This window comes from Ornithorhynchus anatinus, chromosome 16 (assembly GCF_004115215.2).
Source record: "Ornithorhynchus anatinus isolate Pmale09 chromosome 16, mOrnAna1.pri.v4, whole genome shotgun sequence".
NCBI classification, from domain to species: Eukaryota; Metazoa; Chordata; class Mammalia; order Monotremata; family Ornithorhynchidae; genus Ornithorhynchus; species Ornithorhynchus anatinus.
The window spans coordinates 43,379,778-43,391,365 of record NC_041743.1 but is presented as its reverse complement, the minus strand read 5'-3'; the positions used below and the strand labels follow the sequence as shown (position 1 = coordinate 43,391,365).

Sequence of the window (11,588 nt, the reverse complement as noted above, 5' to 3'; positions counted from 1 at the left end):
CACTGACAGAAACACACTCCATTTTCCTTGTGGGAAGTACCAGCTACCCACTGTACTTTCTCTTCTCCTTGACCTATGTCCTCTCCCGACCAACTTTTTCCAACCCCACATTCTTAAATGTCAGCTTGGCATCAAAGTACTTTGGACTAAAACTTCTGGTTGAACTCACAATTGACCCCACCATCTTATTCTAACCCCTAGACACTCACAGAATAAAAGGGGTCTTGTTTTAAACTGTTTCATCCAGTTCTGATTCCCCCTCCCCCCACCCCCCAGAGAAACATACATAATCCTTGGTGGTAGTGAAAATATAATTTTTATTTATTTTAAACAATAGCTGCCAGCAGTACATGGTATACTTGTAAAATGTTCCAGAGAGAAAAGGAAAAAAAAGTTAGGCATACTACAATAAATTCTCATTTGACTTCTGGAATAATTTTACAGTCAGTTTTCCAATTCAGTTCAATGTCCTGGCTTAGGGAGGGAATATTTTTTTTTTCCCCCCATGATGAAACGAAACTAAAGAGCATAAGCGGTAGATAGTTTGGATGGGAGGGAAAGGTACTTTTCTTGGGGATGAGAGAGTTACCGTGAGACCTCAGAAAAGAATCCTTCTCTATGTTCAAATACTGATTGGAGTGGCACAAAAGATCGTTTTTTGATTTAACCACGAGATGTGCATCAAAATGGGGATGAAACAAAATACTTTTTTGATCAGTGTCTGCTGTTACCTCTGCGCTGCTGATACTATCTTTTAAACTGATATTTAGAAATAAAACGATCAATAAACAAACCACCTGTTCCACTGGGGAAATCTCACCCTGAAACTGAAGGAATAAAGGGACTAAAAAGCACAAATTTTACACTGCCACCCAAAAGACTGTTCGCATGGACAAGGACCGGTGACAAATATCGGAAATCTCTGAAGCGCACAGCTCTTTCTCGGGTTTAAAGATGAAATAAATGTAAAGTCAGGATTGGATTTTATTACAAGAATTAATGTCGGTGAAAGGTGGCTATAGTGCCGGTCTAAGTGACCTATGTCCTAGCTGCTCAGAACTGAAGTGGGTCAAATCCGTTAGCACACAGAAACCTTTCCTAGCCAATATCCCTTCATCTTGGACCTCTTTCTGGGTTTCCTGGGGATAATTTGGAAGGAAACCTGATCTCTTGAGTTTGCTCAAACTTTGGCCCCTCCAATGAGGTTTGAGTGATAGAATCCAACTCTCCCCCAATAGGGTGGAGCGTTTAATCCAGGGTCAATCCCACAGTGTTTTTCTGAAGTCAGAAGGGTGCTACTAACCCATCCTGTATTTAATCCGTGATTAGCGGTGAAAAGTCCCACTACCCACATGGCCTAGACCAGCTGGGAACTGCTTGAACACCCCAGAAAGCAGAGTCTGTTGGCGGAGAAGAGACGACATGAGGAGACAGATGAGGTCCGAAGGGGGCTACAACTTTCCATTTCCCAACTTTCACCTGCCTGTCACAACCTCGGCTTGGCTGCTGTATTCCCCCATCCCAGTGGTACAGAGGGCCAAGAACGTGACGACAATTTGTGCTCCTGCGGACAAAACAGTTTTACCTCTGAAAGAGACATATTGGAAAAGAATTGGCCTGGCTCAAAACGTGGGCATGTGTGAAGGGAGGGAAAGTGAATGAGGAAAATGAATAAGTGATGGAAAATAAAGGTCTAGCAAGATGAGACCACGGATAAGGAACCAAGGTCCACGCAGCCTAGGTCTCGTCGGCGCTTATTTCACTTATTCGGCGCTTTCCCATTCTCCCCGCCCTTTCCTCCAACTTGCGGATATAAGCACCGAGAAATATACTTCTATCTCAGCTCTGCGGCTGCGGAGCAATATTTGGCCCCATGTGACCAGCATTATCTGTGGCATGTCTGTAGCAGACGCAAAAAAGGAATCAACACAATTTCCCCGTTGTGGGGTAGGGGGAAAAAACCTAACAGGTTTTCCTTTGAAAGCAGAAAAGTCTCTACGCTCCATGCAATATTTTAAAGTCTGAAAGATCTGTCGGCCGAGACCATCACCCGATCTGCATGAGAGGTCGGTTGAAAGGTAAGACAGAGGCGACTCCCCAAGCCAAAGGGACACATATTACAGAACTTTTCTCTTCTTCATCTTCCTCTATGAAGCTAACTTTATCGTTACATTAAGTTGCAAAGAAGCGGGGTGCTTAGAAAAGTCAGGCCGTTGAAGCCGGTGCTTACCAAATATTAGTGTAGAAAAGGGTCCAAGCTTGGTTGCATTAAATGCAATATACTTAAAAGTGTCCAAACTGCAGTCTGCGAGGAATGGCACTTCTAAAATCTGTTCAATAGAAAAAGAGTTACAAAAAAAACCCCAAAAAGCAAAAAACCCCATAACTATAATCATAATCACGTTCTTTGGAGTAGTTTTCATAATGGCTTTTTTAAAACAGCTAAATTTTACCACACAGATTGAATTCCTATTTGACATATTTTTCCAAGTTCTTCCTCCCCAACCAGAATCAAAACTAGTTCTGGTTTATAAATAAAACTCAAACTTTTAGAATCATGATCATGCTAGTCGTCAGTGGGATTGTGGGGTTTTTTTTCTTAAAAAATAACAAAACAAAAAAACCCAAAAACTCTTAATAGAAATGCAATGATTGAGATTACCCAAAATTGTAGTCCAGACACACACACATATACACAGACACACACACACGCCTTAACTACTCCAATTTAACCTAAAAAGGAATGAATGAATAGTTCTTTCCACTCAAATACTGAACCCCTTCTAGGGAAGTTCCATTTTTCTCTAGGAAAACCATGCATTCTGTAGGTTAAGGCAAATACTTTTCCTTCATAAAGGTCACTTACATTAAACATGCTTAAAAAAAACCAAACTTGAAAGACAACTGATGCTACACCATTAACTTAACCTATGCTATTTCCTGTAATTGTTCATTTTTGCATTGCTATTACCACATTCAGTAGCTCTACTTCAGCCAGATCCAAAAAAGTTTGCATTATATGTAGTGTTCCCTATATCCACCCAATTTTCCCCAAGGAAAAATGGTCTGCTAACCTCCCACCTTTAAAAAGAAGCCCCTTGCATTCCAAGTAAGCAGGAGAATTCAGTAACGGTTCAAAGAGAGGACAGTGGGTTTACTCTGGCCGTGGAGCCGAAACATCAAAGTTCGGTGTGGGCTGAGGTGTCTCAGATACCGACATGTCGTTCCTCTTAGATTAACCATAATAGAAGGGCAGTTCATGCCCCAGGAAGGTCCTGAGAATTAAATACCGGCTCTCCCACTGAGCTCTTCGTTATCTATACTGGGTGTGATATAATAAATGCTTTGAAGCCAAGGGAAAAAAGAAAGAAAAAACAAACCACCCACAAACACAAAACTTGTAATAACTTCTGCAAAAGGCTCTCTTCTCAGGTGATCAAGTCCTCTGGTGCCTATCCGGAATAGTCTGAAATGGTACAGCTAGATGTTGATAATAGAGAGATAGTCCTCCCACGCAGTTTGCTCAAAAGCATAAATTCAAAAATACATTATATATTCCTGACACGGTGCCAAGAGATGGTCCTACTTGGGATGGCCCTGGGGGGAGAGTGGACAGGCCCGCTCTGACGGAACTGCTCCCTCTTGCCCGAGGGACAAGGTGGCCAACTCCTCCTCGCGGTGGCAAACGGACACCTCCGGGTACGATGGGATTTGGGTTGAAACCCTCAAGACACTTTTCAGGTGAAATTTTTCTTTTTTCCTAAGTTTGCTACTGTACCTGGCCTATCGTTGATCCTAACCTTGAGTAAATGCACGGTCATGCAAAATGAAACGGCTATTTTATAGGAAGAGGAGCAGTCTGTTAAGAGAAGCGCATTCTGTTAGGGGAGGTCTCTATGATCTCTCTCTCTCGCCCAAGTGCTGCTTTACTTGGTGAGTCTTTTGGCCACGTCGCTGTAGGCTATTTCCACCTCCTTATCGCCGGGACAGGTGTTGGTGAACTCATCCCGGCTATAGGCATTAGTTAGGTACCGCCAAATGCCGGTCATTCCCTTGGGAATATCAAAGTTGCGATATTTTTTGGCCACCACCTAAAACACACACGAACGCACACACACAAAAAAAAGTACAAATATAAGTCAGTTCATTCTTTCCACCTCACATGGAGCAAACCGAATCTTTGGGATTTTTTTTTTTTTTTTTTTTTGCTACTTTAGCCCACCCAAACCTTGGCAAGTCACTTCACCTCTCTGGGCCACAGAGATTAAGGGATTAAGACCAGGAGCCCCATGTGGGACCTGGACTGTATTCAACATGATTAGCTTGTATCTACTTCACTACTTAGTACAGTGCCTGGAACGTAGTAAGTGTTTAAAAAAATACAAGGCAAACACCCTATCACTAAAACAACCAGTATGCTAGTCAATTCCCCCTCTAGACTTTAAACTAGTTGTGGCAGGGAATGTGTCTGTTTATCGCTGTATTGGACTCTCCCAAGTACCTAGTAAGATGCTCTTCACACGGTAAGAGCTCAATAAATACAATGGACTGACTGCCGATTCCTTCGCGCAGGTTCTCAGTCCTGAATTCTCGGACCCAAGCCCCGCTGGTGGTTCCCGGCAAGGTCGGATGGAGGATAGGCAAGCTGGCTTTACGAAACAAGGCCAAGATGACCAAGGCCACGGGAAAAGATCGCGGATACCAATGTTTCCACCACGGAGGCGAACGAACGGGAGGGTCATCTGAGGGCGCTTACTACAGCTCGGGCAGAAACCGAGCTCGGTCTGCCCCATTCTGAGGGGAGGTGAAGAACAGGCCACCAAAGTCTGCTCCATCTGGCAGGGGGAGAAACCAGCTGGGCATCAGGCAACCTAACTGTGAAGCCAGAGCGACAAAATGGGTTAATGTGGCAAACCCCAACTCAAGCTTAATTTGTAGGGCCCGGTTGAAACTACACACCACAACCTGCTACTTCTGGTGGGGTTGAAACACCCAAACACACAAGAGAAATCAAGGGCTACGTTCACTGTTTTTTGGGGTTTTTTTAATGGTACTTGTTACATGCTTACTAGGTGCCAGGCACCGTACTAAGCACTCAGACACAAACCAATCATGTTGGATACAATCCACGTCCCACATGGGGATCACAGTCTTAATCCCCACTTTACAGATGAGGCCCAGAGAAGTGAATTCATTCATTTAGTTGTATTTGAACTGTATATACTGTATACTCAACTGTATATATCTTCATCACCCTATTTATTTTGTTAATGAGATGTACATCACCTTGAGTCTATTTATTTGCTATTGTTTTAATGAGATGTTCTTCCCCTTGATTCTATTTATTGCCATTGTTCTTGTCTGTCTGTCTCCCCCAATTAGACCGTAAGCCCGTCAAAGGGCAGGGACTGTCTCTGTTACCGATTTGTACATTCCAAGCACTTAGTACAGTGCTCTGCACATAGTAAGCGCTCAATAAATACTATTGAATGAATGAATTTGAGTGTTTACTGTGTGCCAAGCGCTGTACTAAGCACTTGGGAGAGTACAATATAATAATAAACAGACACAATCCCTGCCTACAGTGAGCTTACATTCCAGTGGGAGAGACAGGTATTGATATAAATAAATTACAGATATGGACATAAGTGCTGTGGGGCTCGAAGGAGAGATGAATAAAGGGAGCACGTCAGGGTGACACAAAGGGAGTGGGAGAAGAGGAAAGGAGGGCTTAGTCGGGGAGTGAAGTGACTTGCCCAAGATCACACCGCAGACAAGAGGCAGAGTCGGCATTAGAACCCGGGTCCTTTTGACTCCCATTTCTTGGCTCTATCCACTATGCCATATTGCCTCCGCCTTTCTTACTCACATTTTTCCAACCCCAAGGCGGTTGTGCTGCGCAGTTTTAATGGGCTTTAGGGTCTCTCTTTTGACGTCAGTGGTCGAGCAAGGTTAAAGAGGTCAGTGGAGCCGGATCTGGTGGACCGTCCGGCTTCGCCGGCCCAACCCGGCCAGGCTTACCTTGACAATGTGCAGTTTGGGCAGGAGGTTGCAGTCTGCTAGGGTCATCTCGTTGCCATCCAGGAACTTACGGGAGGAGACCTTGATGTCCTCCATGCTGTTCTCGTCGATTTCGTCGGGGAGGGGAGAGTTCAGGTACTCGTCCAATTTCTGCAGTGTTTTCAAAAGATTCCGCTCCAAACCTGAGAAGAGGAAGAAAGCAGTGTTAGTGGGACTGGGAGACCAAAACAAAACAAAAAACTACGGGGTCTTTATTCATTCAACTGTATTTATTGAGCACTTACTGTGTGCAAGGAACTGTACTGTTTGGGAGAGTATAACAATAACAATAAACAGACACATTTCCTGCCCACAACAAGTTCACAGTCTAGAAGGACAGAAACCATTCATGGCTCAAGTTCCACGGGACTATATCAGGAAGATTCTCCCTGGCTAAAGCCCGCTGTTGTGGGGGCTGAAAGAGAAGCAGTGTGGCTTAATGGATAGAGCATGGGCCTGGGAGTCAGAAGGACCTGGGTTCTAACCCTAGCTCTGTCGTGTGTCTTTTGTGGGACCTTGGACAAGTCACTTCACTTCTCTGTGCCTCGGTTCCTTCATCTGTAAAATGAGGATTAAGAGTGTGAGCCCGAGGAAGGACATGGACTGTGTCCAACTGGATTAGCTTTTATCTACCCCAGTGCTTAGGACAGTGTCTGGCGGATAGTGTCTGGCACATAGTGTCTGGCACTTAACACATATCAATAAAAAAAAAAAACCCACCAAAAAAAAGTTTACAGTCCAAAGGATCAGTATATCGGTAAATGGGGCTAGGCCCACATCAACCAATCAGTTGTTTTTATTGAATACTTATTTTGTGCACCACAGTGTACTGAGCGTTTTCAAGAGAAACAGCATGGCTTAGTGGATAGAGCACAGGCCTGGGAGTTGGAAAGACCTGGGTTCTAATCCCGGCTCCACCACTTGTCTGTGGGGTGACCTCAGGCATGTCGCTTAACTTTCCTGTGCCTCAGTCACCTCATCTGTAAAATGGGGATTAAGTCTTTGAGCCACATGCTGAAAAGCAGCCTGGCACAGTGGATAGATGACAGGCCTGCGAGTCAGGAGGTCATGGGTTCTAATGCCAGCTATGCCACTTGTCTGCTGCGTGATCTTGGGCAAGTCACTTCACTTCTCTGCGCCTCAGTTCCCTCATCTGTAAAATGGGGATTGAGACCGTGAGCCCCACGTGGGACAGGGACTGTGTCCAACCTAATCATCTGGTAACTACCCCAGTGCTTAGAAGGGCATTTAGCACATAGTAAGCACTTAAATACTAAAATTATTATTATGTGGGACAGAGACTGTGTCCAACTTGATTTGCTTGTATCCATCCCAGCGTTTAGTACAGTGCCTGGTACACAGTAAGCACTTAACAAATACCACAATTATTATTATTATTACACTATAATAGGTACATTCCCTGCCCACAATGAGCTTAGAGTCTAGAGGGGGAGACAAGCGTTAACAGAAACAAGTAAAAGATAATAATAATAATAATGTTGGTATTTGTTAAGCGCTTACTATGTGCCGAGCACTGTTCTAAGCGCTGGGGTGGACACAGGGGAATCAGGTTGTCCCACGTGGGGCTCACAGTCTTAATCCCCATTTTACAGATGAGGTAACTGAGGCACCGAGAAGTTAAGTGACTTGCCCAAAGTCACACAGCTGACAAATGGCCGAGCTGGGATTTGAACCCGTGACCTCTGACTCCAAAGCCCGTGCTCTTTCCACTGAGCCACGCTGCTTCTCAAGTGCCTTGGGACTGGAATGGGGGGTGGTGATGAATAGAGAAGCGGCATGGCTTAGTGGAAAGAGCCCGGGCTTGGGAGTCAGAGGGCATGGGTTCTAATCCTGGCTCTGCCTCTTGTCAGCCATGTGACCACGAGCAAATCACTTAACTTCTCTGGGCCTCAGTTCCCTCATTTGTAAAATGGGGATGAAGACTGTGAACCCCACGTGGGACACCCCAATTACCCTCTATCTACCCCAGCGCTTAAAAAGTGCTCGGCACATAGTAAGCACTTATCAAATACCAACGTTCTCACCAAATACCAACATTAATATTATTACAAAGGGAGCAAATCATAAAAACAGACAGTGAATGGCATTGGGTGGACCCACATTACCAGGCTTTGGGAGTCCGGCCAAGGAGTAAGGCAGATTTCTACGGCGTCTAATACAGTAGCGGCGTCTCCAAAGAGAACGAGCAACTAACCAATGGGCAGCAGAGGGCGCCACAGCCCAGGAAATAAACCCACCAAGCCGATGGGCTGGAGATTCTTCCAAATGCCACCGAGTCACCCCCTACCCAAAGAGACTCCATGGACACCTCCTCTTCAGAACATCCCATCTTCTGTCATAAGAACCCAGGTCCTTCTGATTCCCAGACCCAGGCTCCATCCACAAGGCCACACCGATCCACCCTAGACCCTAAGCTCGTTGCAGGGAGGGACCGTGTCTGTTTTTTTGCTATATAGTACTCTCCCAAGCGCTTAGTATGGTGCTCTTGCAGAGCATCTCTTAATAATAATATTGGCATTTGTTAAGCGCTTACTATGTGCAGAGCACTGTTCTAAGCGCTGGGGTAGATGCGGGGTAATCAGGTTGTGCCTCGTGAGGCTCACAGTCTTCATCCCCATTTTACAGATGAGGTAACTGAGGCTCAGAGAAGTTAAGTGACTTGCCCAAAGTCACACAGCTGACAAGGGGTGGAGCCGGGATTAGAACCCATGACCTCTGACTCCCAAACCCATGCTCTTTCCACTGAGCCACGCTGGTGTCTCTTACAGTATCTCCCAGTATCTGTAGAGGGATGAAGATGGAAAATAGCTCAAATAACACTGAAAATTACAGACTCACTGATCCACTTCTGTACAGCAGGAGGGGGGCTGATGCCTTCATATCTCTCAGATGGCAAGCTTAATAAAAATAATTATGGTATTTGTTAAGTGCTTCCTATGTGCCAGGCACTGTACTAAGCGCTGGAAACACTTACTTTGGGAAAGGAAGAAGAAAGGAGAGAATGGGTTCTAATCCCAGCTCTGCCACTTGTCAGCTGTGTGACTTTGGGCAAGTCACTTAACTTCTCTGTGCCTCAGTTACCTCATCTGAAAAAAGGAGATTAAGACTGAGCTCCACGTGGGACAACCTGATAACCTTGTATCTACCCCAGTGCTTGATATATAGCAAGCGGTTAAATACCATTATTATTATCATCATTATGAGCCCCAAGGATAACTTCCCACATGGAGCAGAGGGCCTCAGTGCAATTACTCCCTGTCAGAAGGAGCTGAAGGGTTATTTTTTTATTTTCTTTTTTTGGTATTTGTTAAACTCTTACTATGTGCCAGGCACTGTACTAAATACTTGGGTAGATACAAGCTAATCAGGTTGGCCGCAATCCCTGTCCTACATGGGGCTCACACTCTTACTGCCTATGTTACAAATGAGGGAACTGAAGCACAGAGAAATGAAGTGACTCACCCAAGGTCACATAGACAACAAGTGGCACAGTAGGGATTAGAACCCAGGTCCTTCTGTCTCCCAGACCTGAGGTCTATCCACTAGGTCACGTTGCTTCCCTCTAGACTATAAGCTCATTGTGGGCAGAGAATGTGTCTGTTTACTGTTATACTCTTCCAAGCGCTTCGCACCGTGCTCTGCACTAAGTGCTCAATAAATACGATTGACAAACTGACTTCCCCAGGCCTCAAAGCACCCCAGGATCTGACGTCTGGGGCTGACAGTCACTGTTCTTCCAGCAACACCCCGCTGTAGGGTCACTAAATCCGAGAGACGGAGGCTCTAGATCAGAGAGAATAAAGTCTCTCCATTGTTTTAATTTCTGCAGAGAGGATCGCAGCTTGGAGGAGAGTGACGGATTCCGGGTTTGAGCTAACAAAGCAAAGAAAATAGGGAAGCCAAGCAAGGTTTCTTTTCTCTGATGGAGGGAAGAAGCAGCCTCGACATTTCTCGGTGCAAAAAAGTGATCCCATTAAGGTAGGCATGTTAAGAAACTAGGAAATTAAATTACCATTAAGATTCAATAGCAATCCAAATATGCAACACCTGGCTAGGTTTTATTTTCCATTGAATGGCTCTCATTGTTTGTACATTGTGAGGTGTGCCACGAAAGACAGGAACACAAACTAGTATTTGCAAGTGGGAAGCACCGAGGTCTAGTGGGACTAGCCCAGGCCTGGGTCAGAGGACCTGGCTTCTAATCCCTCCTCCTCCACTTGTCGGCTGTGTGACCTTGGGCAAGTCACTTCACTTCTCTGGGCCTCAGTTACCTCATCTGTAAAATGGGGACTAAAACGGGGAACCCCATGTGGGACATGGACTGTGTCCAACCTGATTATCTTGTATCAACCCTAGTGCTTAGTATAAGCACTTAGTGAGTCCTTAAATACCATAAACAAAAATTGTCAGAGAAAAAGAGTTTCTCCCTCCATCTATGCACCCTTTAAGACAGTGTGTTCATTATGGGCAGGGAAAGTGTCTACTAACTCAATTGTTCTGTACTCTCCCAAGTGCTTAATACAGTGCTCCGCACACAGTAAGTGCTAGATAATTGATTAATTTCCCCGGCTCGCACGAAGTCAATTGAAAAAAAAAAATTGGACTGAACTGAATTAGACCAGCTAGCAGCAAACCTACTACACAAGCTACTTGCCAAGCTACTCACGGGCCACCACTTGTCTCTCAGCTCCAACCATTCTCCCCTGCCACTTGGATTTCCCCTAGGGGGACAGAGGCCTGAGAAAGCAGCAGCTTTGGATGCTGAAGGAATGCCACAGATCAATCAATCTATGGTATTTATTGATTGCCACAGAATCCTAGAGCTTCAGGAGAGGGGGATGCTTCCAAACTGGCACCCTCTACCCCACAATCTCTCCTAAAACCACAGCAGAGCTGTCAGTGCTTGCTCCTCTCTTTTTTTTTTTTTAATGGTACTTCTTAACTGTAAGCACTGTTTCACTGTTCAAAGCGCTGGGGTAGATACAAGTTAATCAGGTTGGAAATAGTTCCTGTCCCACATGAGGCTCACGCTCTTATCCCCATTTTACAGATGAGGTAACTGAAGCTCAGAAGTCACGTGATTTGCCCAAGGTCACACAGCAGACATGCAGTGGAGCTGGCATTAGAACCCAGGTCCTTCTGACTCCCAGGCCCATGCTCTATCCACTAAGGCATGTTGTTTCTCTCCTCTAGACTGTAAGTGCCTTGTGGGCAGGGAACATGTCTACCAACTCTGTTATAATGTCTTGAAGCATTTGAAGCAACATGCCTAATGGTTAGAGCATGGGCCTGGGAGTCAGAAGGACGAAGCATTGAAGAGATTTTATTCTCTCTTATATAGAGCCTCCATCAGTCTGATTTAGTGATCCTCCATCGGGGGAGGCGGTCCCTGGAAGAACAGCGACTGTCAGCCCCAACCATCAGATCCTCAGACGCACCGAGACCTGGGAAATGACCTGGGGAAGCAGCGTGGTCTAGTGGATAGAACCCAGGCCTGGGAGTCAGAA

At 45.3% G+C, this 11,588-nt stretch overlaps 1 protein-coding gene across 2 annotated transcripts in view; it reads right to left on the bottom strand.

Moving 5' to 3' along the window:
- Positions 1-297: 297 nt before the first annotated feature.
- CLIC4 (chloride intracellular channel 4) overlaps positions 298-11,588 on the bottom strand; it is a 60,531-nt gene continuing 49,240 nt past the window's right edge. For both annotated transcript variants that reach the window (XM_029080788.2, XM_029080787.1), the window contains exons 5-6: positions 6,022-6,203; positions 298-4,091 (exon numbers count right to left, since the gene is read on the bottom strand). In XM_029080788.2, the coding sequence (XP_028936621.1) occupies positions 3,927-4,091; positions 6,022-6,203 (347 nt within the window). In that variant the 3' untranslated portion in view covers positions 298-3,926. The remainder of the gene's footprint in view (positions 4,092-6,021; positions 6,204-11,588) is intronic.